The 23,748-nt window shown below is 40.1% G+C and overlaps 1 protein-coding gene across 1 annotated transcript in view; it reads left to right on the top strand.

Moving 5' to 3' along the window:
- The window catches only part of CCDC30 (coiled-coil domain containing 30), an 86,765-nt gene that overhangs the window by 49,175 nt on the left and 13,842 nt on the right, over positions 1 to 23,748 (top strand). Inside the window, 2 exon segments of the mRNA XM_054572073.1 lie at positions 10,388 to 10,550; positions 16,730 to 16,842. Coding sequence (XP_054428048.1) covers positions 10,388 to 10,550; positions 16,730 to 16,842 — 276 coding nt within the window.

Below are 23,748 nucleotides of genomic sequence, written 5' to 3' on the forward strand. Positions count from 1 at the left end.
AATGAACGTACAAATGAATAATGAATTCACTCAGTGAGGTATAGCAGAAAAATAGTTGTCTCACTGTCATTTCTGGCAGGATGGCAAGCAATCCTCCTGTTATTGCACAAGTCGATCCTGAATGAACTACAATAAACATACCTTTTAAGTAACCAAAGGGGATAGGGAACGAGGACAATGGTGGAAAGAAGGAGAAGGGACTAAACAAAGAACATGCATGAATGACCCATGGATGTGGACAACAGTGTGGGAATTGACTGTGGGAGTGGGAGCAGGGCAGAGGGATGGGTGGAGGAGGGCAAAGGGGGAAAAATTGAGACAACTGTAATAGAATAAACAGGATTTTTTAAAAAAGTTTGGAGATAAATTGCTAATCCAGTAAAGAGAAAACAACCACGGACTACATGGTTGTAATCATTTTCAGAATTTCTGTTTCTCTGACAGGACATAGTTAGCCTTATCAAAAAGATATCCGCACTCCCATGTTTATTGCCACATTATTCACAATAGACAAGATATGGAAACAATTTAAGTGTCCATCAGTGGATGAATGGATAAAAGAAAGAAAGAGAAAGAGGAAGGAAAGGGAAGGAAGAAAATGGGATCTCTTTACACATTACTGATTTAGGACTCCACCTTGTTACTGTTAGAGCTACTATGTAAAATAATAAAAAGCTAAATATGTGGGGGCGGGATAAATAAATAAATATACCTTTTAAAGCATTGCTCACAATGAGGTAAACAAAAATGATGAATGGTAAACAAACTCCCAAGTCAAGTCAAGAGGCAAATAACAATGTCTACATCAGCATCAACCCATGGGTTCTGGAGACAAAGCTAAGGAAGTTTGCCACAAGGTAGGATAGCTGAAGTACTATAGACTCTAGTACTTAGCTGCAAATCTTGAAGGAACTTAAGTATTCCCCAGTAGGCAGTCCCCAAATTATCTCTGGAGGAAAGCAACCTCAGTTTAGATATTAAGGATTCCCATATGTTAAGCTTAATCAAACACAGTGGTACCTCGGCACTCCTTGGCTTCAGAACTTGCCAAACCTGGTACTTGTTGTATTTTGATGAGAAAAAAAAGTTTCAGCACTCTGCAGTTGCTTGCCACTCATTGCTCTTGCTAGAACTTGTATGAGTTATGACACCGCAGGGCAAGAGAAAATACTTCATCAGTTGTCACTTGCTTGCCACTCATGGGAGCGAGTTAATGAGTATCAAGGCACCACTGTATACACTGGCAATCAAAAATCACCAGCTAACACAAGGAGACTGGCTACCACGAAAGAAAGTCAGCAGAAAGTAGGAACACCAGAATTATAACCCCCAAGAACTTCAGCAATTAGGATTAAGAAGAATCCAGTGTAAGGAAACTGTGAAGTTTTGTAAAAAACAAAAGATGTAATTAAAGAATTGAACAAGGAAAAGGAATATTTAACTTTCTTGAAGCTTGGTTTCTTCTCTCTGAAGTGGGAGTAGTAATACCAGTTCTATACATTTTTTAGTGAAGATTGGCTGACAAGATACACATAGAAGTAATACTTAAAGCAGAGGGAAATGCAACACGTAGGAAAATTCTTTTCCACAAAAAGGGGACCATTAGTATACATGGTTTTGTAACCTAGACAAAAGTAACCCCAATTTAGATATTTAGATTGTAAACTCCTTTTTCACTTAAAATGTTATGATCTGTTTACTTGCTATTAAATCTTTTAGATTATTATAATATACCATAATTTATTTAATCAGTTCTTTACTGTTGGACATTCACATTTTTTCCCCCAGCTTCTTACTATAGCAAACATGACATAATATATATCCCCATAGCCAAATTTTTGTGCATATCTTTTATTATTTCCTTGAGATAAATTCTGGCTTGCAAAATTGTAATTTTAACTATTCATTATGACTTTTTTTTCAAAAAGAGTTTGTATATTTATTTCTTTTTAGAGAGAGGAGAAGGGAGGGGAAATGAGAGGGAGTCATCGATGTGAGAGAGAAACATCTATCATTTGCCTCTCTTATGTGCCCTGACCAAGGACCAAACCCACAACCCAAGCATGTATCCTGACAGGGGATTGAACTGGCAACCTATGCTTTGTGGGAATGCCAGGCAACAGAGCCACACCAGTCTGAGCTCTTGAAGTTTCAAATATAACAAATAAAAAGCATAAGTTCTTCAGAATTCTAGCCTTCAGCTACATATTTCTGATTTTTCTCTATGCATATGCATATATTTTTATTCTTGTTTTGTTAACAAAAGTTGAGTCATTTTAAATATATTACTTTGGAATTTGCATTTATCACCTAATAATATAACATGGTTATCTTATTAGCCACTTAGCAGCTGCATAATCTTGGACAAGTTTCTTATCCTCTCAGTGCCTGGCAATAGCTACCTCATAGGATCATTGTGTAAATTAAATGAATCATAAGCAATTAGCTTCTATCAGCGTCTGGCACATAATAAGCACCTGAACCAGTCAGGGTTCAATCAGAGAAATAGAACTACTAGCAGCAATGTTGGCTTTCGATCTTGACTTCATGCAGGGATGATTTCACAATACAAGTCTTGGTGATGTTGAGAGTACACTTACTAAAGGTGGGGACAGTAATACAAAGGAAGGGTTTAAGATACGAGAGGCAAGATCATAGCAACAGGAGTAAGCCTAGGCAGAGCTGCCTTGGCCCTTTGGAAGGAAGGTCACAGAGGCAGAAGTGAGCCGGCTAAGCTGTGGCTGTGTGGAGCCAGGAAGGAAGGTTACAGAGGCAGAAGAAGGGCCCTTGGAGACAGGTTCGAGGGCTAGTCTAGGACAAAGCGCTCCCCTGGTTGCAAGTCTCCTGGGAACCTTTGAAGCTTAGGGAAAAGAAAAGCAAAAATATGCACAGGTATGCTCCAAGGGGATGGGGGACGGGGTGGGGGAGGAGAGCGAGAGACTGAGAGAGCAGAGAGCGGTGTGCCCGTGGGCTGGGTCCTTCATCTTAATGGGCCTTTATCTGTTTTCTGAATGCAGGAATTTTAGGGGAGGTCTTAGAGGAGTGTATAATACAATATTCATCAGCTTTCCAGATGTGGCCTTTAATAGGTTGATTCATCAAAATGAGCATGTAGGGTCAGGGTCGTGATCTCTACTGATTGGTTGGCACTAGGGCAGGGGGTCATTAGTCAGTGCATCTGGCCCTGATGTCAGCCATGGTGCCACTTCCCTGGTTTTGCAGCTTTTCTGGGCCTGGAGCTGAAACGTAACTGTCAATGTAAGAGACATTCAAACCTGTAGAGAATCTTTATGAGTTTATTTGAGCCAAACTGACAACAATTTCTGGGAAGCAAAACCTCAGTGATTTGAGAAAATGGCAGCTTTGCACCTTATTTTATACATTACAATCAAAAGAGGCAACGTAAGTGGATCACATGAAATCCATTGGTGATAGATTAGGGAGACAGGAGAAAGCAGAGCAGGGAAACATCTGGGGTTGGATAAAAAGTAATGAGAGACAAATACTTCTTTTACACAGGTGGGTACAGGACAGTTAACAATAATTAACATGGTAACGATTGCAATGAGGGTTTGTGGTCTCTGCTCTCCCGTGGTTGTGGTTCCCTGAGCAATCTGGAAAAGGGAAGTTACCTTGACATTCCAAAGGTATGTTATCATAGATGCAAAAAGACAATAGGCTCGCTTAAGGTAAAGATTGACTATTGTCAGGAGAGATTCTAGCCTAGGGCAAGACTACCTGCCATAAACTACTTTTAGGTAAAAAGTTTTATTTTCTGACCATCCCGTGCTGTTGCTTTAGTCCTTTGAGTTTGTAAGGCTGTCACACAGGCCTCCCCTGAGCTTGTCACATTTAGTACCTGGCCCTTTTTCGTACACACAGCTGAGGCCTGCTTGTTTTCTCTAGTTTGACCAAAACTCTGTCTCTGTGGTCAACAGACCTGAGGCTATTCTGAAATTATTTGTTGCTGATCAGAACCTCATTGTCTTGAGGGCTTAATACTTAAGGGAGTGGTCTGCAAGGGAGGAGGAAGCAGGTGAGTCAGGGTGCTGGAAAAGGCCAATTGGAATCAGCTGTTGGTCTGTTTCCCCATTCTACTTGCCAAGGAACTTTCCTAGCTTCTTACTATCCTGCCTCAGAATCAGTAGGAAAATATATTTAATAAGCCATTGATTACGGGGATTTGATCTTATGCAGTTGTGGGAAGAGATTACATAACCTGTGAAACTGTCATCTTTGCATCTTATACTGGAGCTTGAAGTTTGCAGGGGACATAGTCAGGATGATAAGGGCAAGATGACTTAAGAGGAGCAGCCTAGCCAGAGACCCCTCCCAGGTTAACTGTTAATCATTGCTTATCTGTTCCTGTAGCCCGTTTTCACATCCCTTCCCCCGCCTGGGTAGCACATCAATCTCATCAATCTCCCACCTGAATGCTAATCCCTTCCGCCACCTGGGAAGCCCATCCATTTCCTGCTGGAATGCTAGGGCTTATAAACCCCTATCTAACCCCGATTCGGGGCTCAGAATTTGGAGACTGCCTCCTCTGAGCCCGCACGTGTGAATAAAGGCTTACTCCGTTCCCTGAATCGTGTCTTGAGTCTGGCTTTCCGTAACAAGGAAGCGAAGATGGGTATAGTGAAGGAGAGCAATGGTAGGCTGGAATTCAGGAGCACCTCAGGATGGACTGGATCCCATGTCAGTTCTCACTGCCTCCAACCTTGTTTAAGTAGGCATCCTACAGGGGTAGCTGGTCTCCCTCACCAAGGAGCTAAACAGACACCTGGCCCAGGAGATGAAGAAGGTGAAGGAGGATCTGAGTGGAGGGGAAGCGGTTGCAAGCTTGCTGTTGCCTCAGCCTGAGATGAGCAGCAAAGTGGCAAAATGTATGAGCTACAGAAGCACGTGTTGCAACTTACCAAAAATAAACAAAATGCTTCACTCCTGCAGTCCAGATCTTGCACAGATACATCTCTTGTAACCCACTCTAATCAAAAACTTGCGTGGACAGAATTCCTGGCCAAGATGTTGTTATTGTTGTTCTTGCAATATTTGATATTATTGTTACTGTTGTCATTATCAGCACCCTCATCTTCAGTGAAGGGAGAAATAGTCATTTTAACTAGAACACAACATTTGTGGATAAGGGGAGTGGCAAAAAAGAAAGAAACTAGGAAGGTTAGCTAGGCCTGAGCATGATGAGCCTAACTCTTACCAAACACCAAGTGGGGTCCCACTGCCCACTGCCTCCCTCTAGGCAAAATTCCAGAGGCAGAGGTTTAGTGATAAAGGAAAGGAGTCTTTATTCAAAAGCTTTACAATTCTGGAATAACAGCCTTCCACAAGAATTAGTCACTTAGGCCTACCAATTAAAGCTAAACTCTTAACACCTGGATTCTCCTATCATTTCCCCCTGTTTTTAGTGACCTCATTTGTACAAGATTGACTAAAACAAGATAAGATGCAAAAGTTACACAATTTTGGAAGAATGGTAGACTTCTGCCAAGCCGTTCCCTCTAGAACACCCAAAGAGCAAACCTGCCACATTCTTCTTGCAGGCCAGCCAGGTCCTAGGCCGTGCTGGAGTTCCTTCCCAAAATACTGTCCTTTGGGAAACACAGGCAGCTGCAGCACCATCACCCAGGTAGCCCAGAGGAAAGAGAGCCCAGGGGCCACAGAGCCCCAGGAGCCAGAGAGCCAGCCCTCTTTTTATTTCCGTGCCCCCCGGAGGTATTCAGCTTCTCAGCCAATCCCGTCCTGGACTGTCTACCATTGTCCCGGCAAACTCCTCCTACGACCCCGCCCTACTTCTCCCCGGTGATCTGATTGGATCTCTCTGTATCATAACTAACCACATTAAGGAGTTTGGACTTGTTCATGGGAGATAATGATCTGTAATTTTCCTTTTTATAATGTCCTTATCTGGTTTTGGTATTAGTGTAATGCTGTTTATTACAACTACTTAGAAAGTGTCCGCTCTTCAGCTTTTCTGGAAGAGAGCTGTAGGTAACTGGTATCATTTCTTCCTTCAATGTTTGGTAGAATTCACCAGGGAAATCATATGGGGCCAGTGCTGTATTTTTTGGAAGGTTATTAAATATCCATTCAATTTCTTTCATAGATAAAGTCCTATTCAGATTATCTGTTGCTCCTTGCGTAAGTTTAGTAGATTGTGTCTTTCAAGGAATCAGTCCATTCCTTCTAAGTTATCAAATTTGTGGGCATAGAGTTGTTCCTAATATTCCTTTGCCCTGACAATCAGTAGTGGAGGGGAGCAGAGTTTGCCACTTCAAAATATGTCTCTTTGGGATAGTGATTATTTTATTTAGGCTGGTTAATTTTAAGAAACAAAAGACAAGGGAGAACCTCTGAAAAGCAAGTAGAAGTTACCCTTTGTACAAGGACATTTACATTTGTAAGGGCGTTTCTCTCACTGTACCAGAAAAGGAGAATCTCTCTAGAAATTGTTATCAATGGACAAAGTATGGGCTTAAATCTGCACACTAATATGATGTTTGTTTATTGCACTTTTCCTGGTAAACTCCCGGAACTGACTCCACACCCTCACCATGTCTTTTGTCTTTAGCTGAAGGTAAAGGTGAAGGCTTTTGTCATGTGGGTGAGTTATTCAGTGTTTCTGTATCTCTCCCATCTATACAGGAAGTATATGTGTTATTAAACTTTAATTTGTTTTTCTCCTGCTAATCTCTCATGTCAATTTGATTATTGGACCAGCCAGAAGAATCTAAAAGGTAGAGAGAAAAACTTTTTCTCCCTGATAGTAGTGATGATCCCTCTTTCATTTTGATATTAGTAACTTATGCCTTCTGTTTCTTGGTTAGCCTGGTTAGAGGTTTATTAATTTTATTGATCTTTTCAGAGAATCAGCTTTAATTTCATAGTTTCTCTATTGTTTTCCTGTTTTTCATTTCATGGGTTTCTGCTCTAATTTTTCTTATTTCTTTTATTCTGCTTTATTTAGGCTTATATTGTTATATTGGTCTCTTTCTCCAGTTTTCCTTTTTTTAAAAAAAAAGATTTATTTATTTTTAGAGGGCGGGGAAGGGAAGGAGAAAGAGGGAGAGAAAGAAACATCAATGTGTGGTTGCCTCTTGTGTGCCCTCTACTGGGGACCTGGCCCGCAACCCAGGCATGTGTCCTGACTGGGAATCAAACCAGAGAATCTTTGGTCCACAGGCTGGCATTCAATCCACTGAGCCACACCATCCAGGGCTCTTTCTAGCTTTCCTAAGGTGGAAGCTTAGATTATTGATTTTCTATCTTTCTTCTTTTATAATATTTGTATTTAATGCTATAAATTTCTCCTGAGCACTGTTCTTGCTGCATCTCACAAATTTTATAAGTTGTACTTTCATTTTCATTAATTCAAAGTATTTTTTAATTTCTTGAGACTTCTTTTTTGACAAATTAATTTTTTAGAACTATGTTTAATCTCTAAATATTTTGGGATTTTCCAGCTATTTTTCTATTATTACTTTATAATTTCATAGTATCCTTTTAAACAGTTGTATAGCATCCTGTTACATAGATATATCCTTATTTATGTAAAATGTTTTTAAGACATTTTTGCTTTATAAATGATGCTATTAGTATTGAATAGAAAGAATTCATCCACCCAGCACTAGCAGAGCCAAACACTAAACACCAAGCATTGCAATAGAAGAAATATTGGCTATTTTATTATAAATGGCACCACCCCAGAGAATGGGAAACCAATGCTCAAAAGCTCGAACTCCCCGATGGCATGTAGGTTACGTATTATATAGGGCTGAATTACAAGACACCATAGATTGGGGTTCCGGGTCGTGTGGGGAACTCATTGGTAGGAGGTGTGGTATGGGCAATAAAGCATTTCTGCAGGACTGCTCTAGTGTCCCTTTGTCTGGTTTCATGGAAAAGTAGCCAGGAGGTTGTTCCACCTTAAGGCCAAGGAGCTGAGACATAATTGAGGTCAAGATAGTATCTTTCGCTTGACAGAAACCCATACCTTGTGGTCCTTAGTGAAGGCTTGGCCGTTGTTGCTGGCTGCCTCAGGGCATTAATGGCTAGTAAGGGAAAGGGCTAATGAGACAGGACGTGCTGTGAAGAAACTGAATAGAGTGCTGGGGCTACATATTAAATACAAATCACACACTAACTCAGGACCCCTAGTTTCACTATAAAGAATATCCTACATAAGACTGTGCAACTGCAATGAAATATATGTTATACTGAGAGAAGTTTAGGATGCTGTGATAGCACATAGTAAGGATGTCTAGTCTGATCTGTAGAGCTCAAGAAAGCCTTCCTCAAGAAAAAGGTATTTAAGCTGAGAGTGAAGCAGTTGGTATGGGAATGCTAAGCAGAGAATATTAGGCAAATGAAGGCCTGGAAGAAGGAGACGGGGAAAAAATTGAGGTGCAGAGGACGAATCAGTATAGAAGATGACTTGTTTCAAGAAGTGAACATAAGTTCATTCGGCTTGGAATAAAATGTTTGTGGGTACGAGGAGTGGCAAGAAAATGAGGCTAGAAAGGTAAGCTAAAATGATACTAGTGGCTAAAAAGCCATATTTAAGAGTTTGAATTTGATCTTAAAAGTAATGGGGAACCACTGAGGAATTTAAGCAGAGAGAATGATATGATTAGATTGCAATTTAGAGAGAGCACCGTTTGCCATATGTAGGATGGATTGATAGAGACATTAAGGCTATTAGGGAGACAAGGAGTCTCATCAATCTACTGAATTCCTCATTTGTTCCCTGGCAGAACTGCTTTGTTCATCTTTTCATTGTGCAGTTCTACATATAATATAGAAATTAATTTCTAACGTATTTATAAGTTGCTTTTTAAATTTTGACTTCCTACTTTTCAACCTCAGTTCCTAACTCCTAAATTTTATGTCAGATCACGCAAGGTTTTTTAGTTCTAGAAGATTAAAACTTCCTTTTCAGCTGCAAGACTTGTCTCTTGGTCTAGTCTTTGGATCAGAAACACAGAATGGTATCAAAAAAGAAGAAATAGTGATAGTAAGAAATTGCTTATGTACATAATGAATTAAATGAAGTAAGAGTTGAAAAGGGAGATGTTGGTGCAGTGGTAGATGTGAATGGTAGAAGGTAATCTACAACCGTCCTTGGAAAGCCTGCAGTTAACATCCAGAAACAAGAGAAGAACTAGAGGTCGAAAGATCTGAGCCCTATGTTTCAAATATAAATCTTTCCCAAGAATCCATTGGTTCCTGATAAAAAATAAGTCAGAGCAAAATTATTTGCCCAATATCAGTATTTTAGTGACCTAGCATGCAGGTGAGTATTTTGCCCACCAGTGCTATATTAACATTATCATCATCATAATTATTTGTCTACATAAACCTTCTAATTCCAAACACCCATGTCTGAATTCCTCAGAAACTCTTTCTACAAATTGTAGTTTGATAAGACTCCCTCTGAAGGACTTATATATTCATGGCCCTTTTGGAAGAGGGTAAATTTCCTCATGTTAAAAAACAAAATTCAGCTGACTAAATTGGAGGACTTAATTGGCTTTATTCAACAATTCATGAGTTGGGCATAATCCCGTCTAGCAAAGAGAAAGGAGCTCCAAGGAGCTGTGCAAAAATGGAAGACTTTTATAGGCAGAAGGGGTTTGAGAGGAAAGGAAGTTTCTAGCAAAGAGTAGAGTATTTTAGGCAGGGTCACCACCCTCTGGGTAAGTGTGAGGGGTCCATCAAGCAGATTACCTCACTAGCGCTGACCAGGTAGTTTCAGGTTGACCGATTAAAGGTCACATTCCTGGGAGATGCCAAAACTACTTAAATCTTGATTTGCTGACATGGGGCTTAGCACAAGTGACTCCATTTTTGACCTGTTAACTTCTTTTTTAACACTCATCAAACACAGGTTCATTCATGATTCAGCTACAGAAGTGGTAACATGTGTATATTAGTATTGATGGTGTTTGTAACTAACAACCCCATACTGAACCAAGAAGATCAAGGGACTCAACTTGTAAAGCAGTGAGGGAGAGTAGAAGGGACATGCAATTCAGGATTAGAGCCTTATCTCCGTCTTGTTCTAGCTGTGTGACCTTGAGCAGGTTAATTAAAACTCTCTGCCACAGCTTCCCCTGTGAAATGGGGAAAGTTATTTCTCCTTCATAGGGTTTTGAGAGAGAAAAAGAGAGAGAGGAGGGGAGGGGAGGGAAAAGAAAAGTTTCTGTCACAGAAGATGTTCCCTCTGTTGGTCCCTTTATCTTATGGATACATAACCTACCTCACTGAACCAAAAAAACTCCTCTGTGAGGATATAACAATTTTATCTCAAAGAGTTTTATTTGCAAAGCTTTGCAATTCACAGTGTGATTTAATGTACATTAATTTCCCTCAGGAACCTCCTAGATCAGGATATAAATGAACTACAAAAGAAAGTGAAGATCTTGCAGGATAAAGAGAATATACTGGAAATAACCAATTCTCAGCAACAATACAGAATTCACCAACAAGAGGCCCAACTTAAACAACTGGAAAATGAAAAAGGAAAATCTGATGAGGTAAGAGAGTAAATGAACATGCTTCTCAGTTTTCCAGTTCCCATAGGACGATTGCTAATAATTATTGAGCGCCTAGCACTTTACCCATTAGTTTAGCCAGGGTTCAGTCAGGAAAGTAGAATTTGCTTTACGTGTTTCAAGCAAGAAAGGATCTAACACAGGAAATAACATGCTTATAAAACTGTTGGAAGGGAGAGTTAGGGTAAGTAGAAGGTCAGAAAGAACTGCTGCTGGCTTTCAATTAATGCAGAAGTTCAGAAATCGCTGGAGCCAACTCCTGCAGCACCTAGGTGGGGGATTTGCAGGAACTCTTCGTGAAACCCCTAGGAAGGTCTCATCTGCTGACTGTGCATTCATCCACCTGCTAGTGTTAGAGGAGCGCAGTGCCTTTTCCTTCACCACGCCTTCCAGACCATGTGCAAGTGCCTCTGATTTGCACAAGGTAAACTGGAGCTCTGCTGTCGAGGGAGTCTGGGAAATAGTTTTCAGACTTCCAACTTTGCAGCACCGAGAAGAGCTTAGAAAAGTAGGGTCCTGTTGAGCAACAGCACAGTCCACTTATACAGTTAACATCCATATAAACCCTTTATCCATATTTAAATACAATAACAAACAACAAAAGGAATATCATGCTCCACCTATATGATACACTGCCACTCATATAAGTGGAGAGAAACACACTTAACCTCTCCAGGTTTCATCAGTATTTATGATCATTTGGGGATAATATGTTTTGGTTTTTTTAAATTCTCACCTGAGGATGCTTTTTCATTGCTTTTTAGAGAGAGAGGGAGGAGAAACATTGATTGGTCACCTCCTGCCGGTGCCTGAATCAGGTATTGTACACACCAGGACCAGGGCTTGAACCTCCAGCCTAGGTATGCAGACTGACCAGGAATCAAACCCACAACATTGGTTACAGGTGGATGCTTCAACCAACTGAGCCAAACTGGCCAGGGCTGGGAATAATGTTAATTGCTGCTTTTTCATGGGCACACTGTAATTAAAACTTAATTACAAAGTTAACTACCAAAAATTCAATAATACACATTCTACCATTCCCAAATGTGTGAGAAGGCATTCCCACTTCCATCTCTTGGTTTCTTTCCAACTATTTTGGCTGTGAGAGAAATGGCATCATACACTATTAATAACTGGTTAAACGTATATACATCATGTGCCCTGGCCAGGCGGCTGAGTTGGTTGAAGCGTTGTCCCAGGTACCAAAAAGTTGCAGGTTTGATTCCAGGTCAGAGCACATACCTAAGTTGCAGGCTCTATCCCCATGGGGGCACATATGGGAGGCAACCAATTGATGTTTCTCAAATCAGTGTTTCTCTCCCTCTCTTTTTCTCCCCTCTGCAAAAGAAAGTCAGTTTTTTTAAAAAAAGTACCCTCAGGTGAAAATTTAAAAAAAAAGGTTGCCCTGGCTGATATGGCTCAGTGAACTAAGCACTAGCCTGCAAACCAAAAGGTCACTGGTTTGATTCCCAGTCGGGGCACATGCCTGTGTTGTGGGCCAGGTGCCCAGCTGAGGGCATGTTAGAGGCAACCAATCAACATCTCTCGCACTGATGTTTTTCTCCCTCTTCCTCCCTCCCTTTCCCTCCCTCTAAAAATAAATAAGTAAAATCTTTTTAAAAAACAGTTTATATATCATGTTATAAGAATCATCTAACCCCAAAAGATACATGGTAAGACCAATGACATTTATATGAGCCTTTGTTTCACCTAATCTTACTGTAAAATGATATTCTTGGTCAGAAGCAATGTTGAGTGGAAAGACCACAGATAATGGTTCTGGCAATAGCATTATGGACAGAGAAAGTAAATGCGTATCTAAAATAAGCATCTATTCCACTGAGGACAAATTGTTGTTCTTTCCATGATGTAAGGGGTCTGGCGTAACAAGTCTGCCTGTAATAAACCTGTAGTGGATGATTCCATAACAGTTGCTCAACACGGATCATTGCTTTTTGCAAGTTGAGTGGATTAGCACTGGTGACCCCTTGTAAAATATATTCCTGCCACCATGTACTTCGTACAGGAGCCCACTAGGCAAGCAAATGGGTGCTGATCAAAGAGGTTGACATCTACAGAATGTACCATTTTTTTCACCTGATTGTTGAGAGCCCTCTCTCCTGCGGATGCCCTCTGGTGAGCAAAAATATGTAAAACATGTGCTTTCACAGTCTCAGCCTGTGCTCTCCAATATTGTCAACTAGCCACACATGGTTATTTAAATTTAAATTAATTAGAAAGAGAGAGTAAAATTAAAAATTCAGTTCCTGAGATGCACTAGCCACATTTCAGGTGCTCGGTAGCCATGTGTGTGTGACTAGTGACTACTATACCATATTGGAGAGTCCAGCTATGGAACATTTCCATCATTGCAAAAAATTGTGTTGGGCAGCATTTGTAGTTCTAGATCCCTTTCCTAGACCTCTTTTTCACCAGTCCTCCAATATGATTCTTTCTAAATTTCAGATCATCTGTCCAAACTATTAAACACTTTCTGTGAATTAGTTTAGGTTCATGCCTCTGGCCATCTCTCTTTCCAGGCAAAGTGAACACAAACTTTGCCCAACAAGATTTCCCTTCCCACTGTTCATAAGAGCCACCCCCCAGTAGGGCTATAATGTTGCAGCAGCCCTATTTCAAGTGGTTGCAGCATATGGTACAGAACCATGTGTAAATTAGGCCTGAATATATTCTTCCTCAGTTCACTGGTCACAGGGAACTCCCCACGAGGCCATAGGATGGGTTAAGAGAGGTGATAACGTAGTCAAAGTTAGTACCACTTGCTCACGCAACTTTGTACCTTTAGCACCTGCTCAGGTCCTGTATCTTACATAGCACTTCCACTTGAGGATGGAGTGCTACTGCACATGCCCAACTTCATGGCTTGGTGAATAATATAATGCCTAATTTCAGCTCATGTTACTCGATCACTTGATGTCTCATGGCTAAGTATTCAGTCTGCACCAGGGCTGCGTCACAAGCAAGAACCTTCCTTAAAAGTGAGTAGCTGTTACGGGAGGAGGAGTGCCTTCACTCCCAAATCCTAAGGTTGAACTATCGCATCAAGCTTGCCAAGGGCTTTGTATAGTGTCCTTATCCACCAGCAAAACTTGCAGGATCTTTGGATTTGCTGAGTCATAAAGCCCAGGTGGAAAAGCAGTTTGCACTGCAGCCTGGCCCAGCTGCATATCTTTGTCTTGCTTTGGATGCCACCAAAGCTCACAGCCTTGATAAATGGGTTGAGGGAGCAAATGTAGTATAAGTTGGTTCTAGAATCTGAAGAGGCACTCCAAACACTTGGCTTTTACTACCATCAATAGCCCTCATTCCTCAGGTCAGAAAGCCAACGTGGAGCATCTGCTATTCCGAGTGGTCTCTTCTGACTGCATTCAAGAATTGGACAAATAACCACTGGGGGGGATTCACAAATCCAGTAGGCCCACTGGGAGACATGTGCTGAGCCAATGAATCAGTGCAATTGTACTCTTAAGACACATTGTAAGTTTAAATTCCATTTTTCACCTTACTTCATTAAGCCCCCACTCTGAACTGGGAATATCCATGCCATTTTGGGTCCCAAATATTAGTGCTGACTCAGAATCACTGCACTGTAATTCCACAAATGTCTATCAAAGTCCCTTTCTCAATGCCCAGTCACCTTGAAAAAGGCCACAGGTCTCTTTGAGGAAAACTTGGGAGAAGATTATGTATTTGTATCACATACTGTATCACAGGGTTTTCCATGAAGACAACCTGGCATTCCCATCATTCAAACAACTCTGGGTCTCTGAACTGGCTCATGTCCGGGGATTGAGTAAGAGGCCATTACTCTACTTTGTCATTCAAACTTGACCTCTGTTTACCAGACTCAGGGGCTCTGTCTTCCTCCCTCCCTCCCTTCCTCCCTCCCTTTCTTCCTTCCTTTTTTTTTTTTTTCTCCGTTCTCCCTTCCTCCCTCACTTCCTCTCTCCCGCTCTTTCTCTCTCCCTCCTTCTCTTTCCCTCCCCTCCTTCCTTCCCTTCCTTACGTAACTTTAAAGGGTTGCCCATCTATTTTAGTCCTAAAATCACTGTGAGCAATTAACCACAACTAAAGGTTGTTGCAAGTCAAATCATTTAGTTATATCTCTGGCCCTACTATCTAATAACAGTGATAGTGCCCACCTGGGGGTTAAATATTGCCACTTGACCTCTGACACTATATTATCATTATCTCCATTAAAATCAGGGATCCCTTTTAATGTTGGTACCTACTACTGTCATCCTTAGCAGGATAGCATTATAAGAGCACTTAAAGAAATCCACTTAAACCTTTGGATTTCTTCCGTTGTCTTATGTAAAAACAGTATAGCATCTTAATGTCATTTGACATAGACCATTGTGGAGTCCAAATTTCATCAATCAACCAAGCAAACTATTGAAGTCACTGTAGATGTCCAAGTTAAACACATTACATCCTGAATCCCTAGTAAGTGCATCCGTATCAATAAATTCAGCCTAGTCAATATTATATTCCTTTCTTTGTAGTGTAACACCCTACAAATACATTCTCACATACATTCCTCAGGTTTCTGCCAATTTAATTTGGCAAAATATTTTCATTTTTTTCAATAGGGTAGTCCTCCCAGATCAGTCCCTGTTCTCAACCTCTCTTCCCCAGGATGTGATGGGATCTGACTCTAGTTACAGGATGGGAGCCAATGAGCAGTAGTGTACAGGTGGGTCTTGAGAACAATAGGCATCCTCTTACAGGATAACTGTCTCAGGTGCTTCAACACAGAGCCCAAGGCAAGAGTAGTCAACCTCCTGAGAGCTGAGAAGGGACTATTTGTGCAGATGAGAGAGACTCATTAGAATTTGGAAGTCCAGAGTGCTCAAAGGCTTTCAAATCCTCTCAGATGCACCCATTCCCAATTCTCAGAATTACATGCAATCCCAGACAAAGCATTATTTTTCACATAAGAGACCTGGCAAGGCTATGAAGTCAATTCTGCAACCTACTTGATGAAATTTGGGATTAGTTTTTGGATACATTTACCTGCTGCCTACAAGAGAGAAGAAGTTTGCCCTGGCTGGTGTGGCTCAGTGGATTGAGAGCCAGCCTGTGAACTGAAAGTTTGCCAGTTGGATTTTCAGTCAGGGCACAGGCCTGGGTTGCGGACAAGGTCCTCAGCTAGGGGCGTGCAAGAATCAACAGATTGATGTATCTCTCACACATTGATGTTTCTCTCCCTCCCTTCCCCTCTCTCTAAAAGTAAATAAATAAAATCTAAAAAAAGAGAGAAATAGAAGAGGTTTTTTCAGAGTACTATAGAGGCTCTCTGAGTCTCTGACTGCCTTTTTCCAATAATTAAATCCCCAAGTTGGACATTATCTCCTTGAAAGCTCATTGACATGCTCAGATATGGCTAGCCCATCCCAAACTTCTTGTATTTCTCAATTCTGCTATAACATTCTTTGTACCAGACATGTAGTCTCCCAAAGTACTTCATGACAGGCAACTATAAGTTATAATTTAATCAACTCTTATGGCATGGATATCTAGTACTAGTGACAAGATCAGATTGCATTTAAATCTAACCTGGTCAGATAAGCAAGCTTTTTTCTTTTTTCTTTTTAAGAGAGAGGGAAAATAGAGGGAGAAAGAGAGGGAGAGAAACATCGATTGTGAGAGATACATGGTCGCCTCTTGCATGCCCCCAACTGGGGACCTGGCCCACAACCCAGGCATGTGCCCTGACTGGTACTCGAACAGGTGATCTTTCAGTTCTCAGGCCAGCACTCGATCCACTGAGCCACACCAGCCAGGGCAGATAACCAGTCTTGAGCTTCCCATCTTTTAAGAATCTTTTCACTGGAGCCATTTCTAAAAGCAGATACGTTATTAGTCAGGGTTAGATCAGGAAACAGTTTTCATTTTATGTACTTCAAGCTGGAAGACTTTTTATATAGGGAATTAGAGGCTTGCAAAACTACTGGGGAGGCTGTTGGAGCAAAAGTCCAGGAAAAGAGCTGCTAGCTTTCAGGAAACCTGGAGGAGCAGAAATCATCGGAAGCTACGATGGTGTCAGAAGCAGAAAGGCTTTGTCAATTTACATTCCATGCACATCATACCTTTATTCAGCACAGAATATTCTCATTTTAAAACATGTTTTTCAGTGTCTCAAGAGCAACCAGGAATTGTCAGAGAAGGTGTCTGGGTTGCAGCAGGAGAAGGAAGCTCTACATAAAGAATATGGGAAATTTTTGAAGCAGTTTGATGCCTATGTGAGGTAAACAAAAGCAAGTTCTCTTTGGAAGGGAAACTTTTGCTTTTCCCCAAACACACCCTTCTCACTTGCCTTCAGGCTTTTTCCCCCTCACTGCTTTCCTCAGCCTGGACCACCCTCTCCTCCTTTCGACTCTTCATTTCAACTCATGTTTCTTAGGCTAGTAGTCACCTTCTCTAAGGAGCCTTTCTTGACACCACCAGCCTGGGCTGCGAGAAGTGTTTGTTCTTGTACGTGCCTCTCGGTACTCATTTCAGAACTTGCCATGTTGTTTTGAAATAATGTGATTTACTACCTGTCTTCCTCACCATACGGTAAGCTTCTCAGGGTCATGGGCCACCATCTCACTCATCTTTTTCTCCATAGTCCCTGGTATATAGTAGGTGCTCAATAAAAAATTGTGTTCCTGAACTTCCTGCTCTTTCATTCCATCTCCTGGTCATTATTCCATCGTATTCCTCCTGCTCCCCTCCTCTCTGGAATGTAGCACAGCAGTTCAACTGTGGACTCTGGAGCCGTACTGCTTGGGTTCAAATCTTGGTTCTACTAGAAACTAAAAATTGTATGACCTTGGGTGAGTTATGTCAACTCTGTGTGTCTGAGGTCCCTCATCTTTAAAGTGAGCAAAACAACAGTACTTGTAAAGTTGCTGTGAGAATTAAATGAATAAATGTATGTTGTAAAGTGCTTTCTTAGAACAGTGTCTAGCACATAGCTATTATTATATCTATTCATTTTTCTTTTTTTCTCCATTACCAAACTCTCTGCTCCCAGCTCTGTAATTTTCTTTTTTATTCCTTTATAACTTAAAATTTCTTATTCTTTTATGTTCTTACCTACTAAGTTTCTTACTCTTTTTTATGTTTACCTACTATCTTGATGATGTTAATGATTATGACTTAAAAACCATTGTTTACTACTGTCTAGCAGAGAGTATTTTTCGGAGTCATTACTATTCATTATCTTGCTCTGACCATCCTATCGCTGAGAAATGTAGAAATCATGGTCAAGGGAGTATATGTGGTTCAGTTCATGCTGCTTACAAATCTTAGACTAGAATTCCATCCTTCGATAACCTATGCAGTGCTCTTTCTACATTAGAGGGAATGAATTGCTAGATCTGGAGTATATAAAATGCCACAATGCTTGCCAAATGAATTAATACTGAATCTAGTGTATAATACATATATAATGTATAATACTCATATATGTCAGGTCAATATCAATCCTCAAAGGTAAAATTACATTTGATCTTTAGGGAGTTACATTTTCTTATTCATTTCACAGATAATGAAACAGCAATGCAGATTTTTTAATATAAAAAAAAACACCCAGAATCCATCCTGTGTTTACTCCTTGTTCTCTGTCACTAAACATAGTTTCATAGTTTTATAATTTTACTGTCATAGCTTAGATATAATTTTATATTCTTTCAATATCATTTCATAAGCATTGTGCTCTGTTGCTACAGTCTTTGAATTTGCTTATTTTTATAAACAATAATACTTCATAAAGTTGATATGCCCTTGCACTAACTGTGTTTGAGTGCTAACAAAGACTAGCAGAACCCCAGTGCTTACAGATGGACAGCTCACTGCAGGAGAAGGACACAATGCGGTGACAGAACCAGAGTCAGGATACGTACCAGGGCCCGTGGCTGTCTCACAGCAGACAATGCAGAGCAGTTCGGGGCCTCCGAGCCCCTCCCTGCATGAGGGCTGTGCCTGGACGCACCTCCTCTCTCGGGTCAAGAACCACAGACATGCACTAAACACCTCACAGTCAGGGATCCCAAACTTGAATCTCAACTGAGATTTTTAAAAATATTCTGCTGGTCTTGTAAGCACACCTCTGCTACGTAACCAGCCTCAAGAGCAGAGCCTTCCTGGGGTCTCCCTGAGACTAAGTGCAAACCATCAGTCTCATTGTTATCAATAAACAGGGCTGGCCAGCTGGTGCAAACTGTTGTGAAGTGACTTGGACCTGTGTTATAAAGCAGCACAGTTATACTCAGCATTTTCGTCCCTTGACCAGTGGTCAGTGCCAAGCAAGAAGTTTAGCAAAGCTGCTCAGGGCAGTTCTAGACCTGCAGGAGTTAACCCTCACAGCACAGTCCTAGTTTAGTTAAAAATTACTTGCTGATCTATGATTGAATTTTTATTCAAAATAACACAAAGAAGTTTGGTATATATATGTTTTCATTTAAAAAGTTATTTTTATAGAAAACATTCTCAGAAGTTGAATTACTGGTTAAAAAGCCGGTATCCTGGATCTTCAAATGAATTGACAAACATTCAGAAGCAGCCTCTCAAAATGTCCTGCCATCATTACGTAACAGTAATCCATATGAGCGCTGGGTGCTATTGATGGAATTTTCCCAGTATCCTTTGTTCCAATGGAGGTGTAACTTAATTATAATAAACACACAGATTTTAAATGGACAATTTGGTGAGTTTCGACAAATGTGTGCACCGACGTAACCACCACTTCCGTCACGACACAGAGCATTTTCTTTACCCCTTCAAGTTCCCTGCTGCCCGTTGGTAGTGGTCCGTATCTCCTGCCCCCCACCCCCTCCCAGGCAGCAGATCCTAACCCTAGCTGCGTATGCCTGGGCCCCGATATACATGAATGAAATCATCCTCTTCAGATAAGGCTCAGGGACCAATGTTCTGCTGAGAGCTTCCCCTTGTGATTCTGATGCGCACACAGGGTTGAAAACGACAGCTTTAGGAATGCAAATGGAAGGGACTGTCAAAACTCTAGGCTCGTTTTTGTTTCCACCCCCCTGATCTCAGTCCTGACCTTTACAGGCAATACTCATTTTTTCCATGTTTTCCCAACGAGCCTTCCAGAGGAACAAATTCTGTGCCTCTTTGAAGTAAAAATAATAGAAATACCATCTAGTTTTACTTAAACATAAGCAAAAATCTGTCCCTGAATTTTAGAACTTCAGTACTGTGCTGCCTCGTAGTACTAGTAGTTAACAAAGCCACATGTTCTTCAGGCAGGTTGGCCAACGGAACTGACCAAACCAACCGGTGTGCCAAACAGTGAGCCAGCAATGGCAAGAGAAGGCTCTAAGTCCTCACTTGTACTGCACCAACATACTCTTCAGACCATGCATAACATTGCAGGAAGAGGCCTGAACCTCAAGCAGTATGAGCTAGTTAGGTCAAGTATAATACATTCGAGGAACATGTTACAACTGAAAAAAGTGGTTGCTATAAAAACTAGAAAACAGCATGTAAAAATGATTATGACATAATCAATGAAAAGAGCATAAGATAAAATTTTTAATGCAGGTAATATTTAAGCAAAAGATGCTTACAAAAAGACTAAAAGGAAATACAACAGTATTATAGTAGCGATCATATTGGAAGTTGGAATTTTTTCCCAAATTTTCTATAATTTAGCATTTGTCAAACTTTCCTTTTTAAAATCATTTTTATTGTTGTTCTATTACAGTTGTCTCAGTTTTTCCCTCTTTGCCCCCCTCCACCCACCCCACCCCCACCCCCCACTCCCACAGTTTATTCCCGCACTGTTGTCCATGTCCATGGGTCATTCATACATGTTCTTTGACCAGTCTCTTCCCTTTCTTTCCACCATTACCCCCCTCCCCCCTTCCGTTTGGTCACTTTCAGTATGTACCATGCTTCCCTGCCTGTGGTTCTATTCTGTTCATTAGTTTATTTTGTTCATTAGGTTCCTCTTATAGGTAAAATCATATGGTATTTGTCTTTCACTGACTGGCTTGTTTCACTTGGTAATATTCTCCAGTTCTATCAATGCTGTTGCAAAAGGTAGGAGTTCCTCCTTTCTTTCTGCTGTGTAGTATTCCATTGTGTAAATGTACCACAGTTTTTTGACCCACTCCCTTACTGATGAGCGCTTAAGCTGTTTCCAGCACTTGGGCATTGCAGATAGCACTGCTATGAACATTGGGGTGCATAGGTTCTTTTGAATTGGTGATTCAGTATTCTTAGGGTATATTCCCAGAAGCAGAATCACTGGGTCAAAGGCAGTTCCATTTTTAGTTTTCTAAGGAGATTCCATACTGTTTTCCACAGTGGCTGCACTAGTCTGCATTCCCACCGACAGTGCACTAGGGTTCCGTTTTCTTCCCATCCTCACCAGCACTTGTTGTTTATTGATTTAGTAATCATGGCCATTCTGACAGGTGTGAGATGCTATCTCACTGTGATTTTAATTTGCATCTCTCTGATGTCTAGTGTTGTAGAGCATCTTTCCATATGTCTATGGGCCATCTGTGTGTCCTCCTTGAAAAAGTGTCTATTCAGAGCCTTTGATCATTTTTCAATTAGATTGTCTTCCTGCTTCCTGTTGAGTCATATGAGTTCTTTATATATTTTGGAGATCAAACCCGTGTCTGATACATCATTGGTGAATATGTTCTACCATACAGTAAGTTCCCTTTTTATTTTGATAATGGTTTCTTTAGCTGTGAAGAAGATTTTTAGTTTGATGTAGTTCTATTTGTTTATTTTTTTCTTTTATTTCCCTTGCCCTAGCAGATATATTGGCAAAAATATTGCTACGTGGGATATCTGAAATTTTCCTGCCTATGTTTTTCCTCTAGGACTTTTATGGTGTCATGACTTATTTTTAAGCCTTTTATCCATTTTGAGTTTATTCTAGCTAATGGTGTAAGTTGGTGGTCTAGTTTCATTTTTTTGCATGTACCAGCCCACTTCTCCCAACATCATTTATTGAAGAGGCTATTTTTATTCCATTGTATGCTTCTGCCCCATTTGTCAAATATTAATTGACCAGAGAGACTTGGGTTTGTTTCTGGGTTCTCTGTTGTGTTCCATTGGTCTATGTGTTTGTTCTTATGCCAGTATCAGACTGTTATGATTACAGTGGCCTTCTAGTATAGTTTGATATCAAGTATTGTGATCCTTTCTACTTTGTTCTTCTTTCTCAAGATTGCTTGAGAAAGTAATTGGGGTCTTTTTTTGTTCCATATGAATTTTTGGAATATTTGTTCTAGATCTGTGAAATATGCCATTGGTATTTTTAATAGGAATTGCATTGAATCTATACATTGCTTTGGGTAGTATGGACATTTTAATGATGTTTATTCTTCCAATCCATGAACAGAGTATATGCTTCCATTTCTTTGTATCTTCCTCAATTTTTTTCCTCAGTGTTCCAGAGTTTTTCAAGTACAGATCTTTTACCTCCTTGGTTAAATTTATTCCTAGGTACTTTATTTTTCTTGTTGCTGTAGTAAATGGAATTTTTTCCCCCTAGTTTCTGTTTCTAATATTTCATTGTTGGTGTACAAAAACGCCATTGATTTCTGAATATTGACTTCGTATCCTACTATTTTGTCAAATTCACTTATTAGGTCGAGTAGTTTTTTGGTGGAGATTATAGGGTTTTCCATGTACACTAATATATTGTCTGCAAATGATGACAGTTTTACTTTCTCCTTTCCAATTTGGATGCCTTTTAATTTTTTTTTTCTTGTCTGATCACTGTGGTTAAAACTCCCAATGTTATCCTGAAGCTGTGTGGTGAAAGTGGACACCCTTGTCTTGTTTCTGATCTGAAGAAGAAAGCTTTTAGTTGTTGCCTGTTGATTATAATGTTGGTTTCAGGTTTCTCATATATGGCTTGAGGTATGCTCCCTCTATTCCCACTTTTTATCATAAATTGGTGAGTGTTTTTATCATAAATTGGTGCTGGATTTTGTCAAATACTTTTTCAGCATCTATTGATAAAATCATGTGATTTTTGTCCTACATTTTATTAATGTGGTGTATTACATTTATTGATTTGCAAATATTGTATCATCCTTGGATCCCTGGGATAAATCCCACTTGATAATGGCGTATGAACTTTTTAATGTGTTTCTGAATTCGGATTGCCAGTATTTTGTTTAGGATTTTAGCATCTATGTTCACCAAAGATAGTGGCCTGTAGTTTTCTTTCTTTGTTGTGTCTTTACCTGGTTTTGGGATTAGGATAATACTGGCCTTGTAAAGAGAGTTTGGGAGTCTTTTCTCTTCTTGAATTTTTTTTGAAGTAGTTTGAGAAGGATAGGAGTTAGTTGTTCTTTAAATGTTCATTAAATTTACGTTTGAAGCCATCTGGCCCCAGGCTTTTGTATGCTAGGAGTTTTTTTATTACTGCTTCAATTTCACTAGTTGTTATTGGTCTGTTCAGGCTTTCTCCTTCTTCATTCAGCTTTGGACGTTTGTATGTTTTTAGAAATTTGTCCATTTCACCCAGGTTGTCGGATTTCTTAGCATATAGTTGTTCATAGTAATTTCTTACAATCCTTTGTATTTCTGTGGTATCAATTGTAATTTTTCCCCTTTCATTTCTGATTTTATTTATGTGGGTCCTCTCTTTTTTTCTTGATGAGTCTGGTTAAAGTTTTGTCAATTTTGCTTATCTTTTCAAGAACAAGCTCCTGGATTTATCGATCCTTTGAATTGTTCTTTTAGCCTCTATGCTGTTTAATTCTGCCCTGATCTTGATTATTTCTTTCCTTTTACTCTCTCTGGGCTTTGTTTATTATAGATGTAGGGTTAGGTTGTTTATTTGAGGTTTTTCTATCTTCTTTAGGTAAGCCTGTATTGCTATGAACTTCCCTCTCAGGACTGCTTTTGCTGTGTCCCATAGGTTTTGAACTGTTGTGTGTTCATTTTCATTTGTTTCCAGATACTTTTTTATTTCCTCTTTGATCTCATTGTTGAACCATTCATTATTTAATAACATGTTATTCAGTCTCCATGTATTTGAATGTTTTTGAGTTTTTTCCTTGAGGTTGGTTTCTAGTTTCAATCAATTGTGATCTAAGCACATGCTTGATATGATTTCAATTTTCTTGAATTTGTTGAGGCTTGTTTTGTGTCATACCATGTGGTCTAT

The sequence above is a fragment of the Pteronotus mesoamericanus genome, unplaced genomic scaffold (genome assembly GCF_021234165.1).
Source record: "Pteronotus mesoamericanus isolate MK-2021 breed Mesoamerican mustached bat unplaced genomic scaffold, CSHL_Meso_final contig_221, whole genome shotgun sequence".
Lineage (NCBI taxonomy): Eukaryota > Metazoa > Chordata > Mammalia > Chiroptera > Mormoopidae > Pteronotus > Pteronotus mesoamericanus.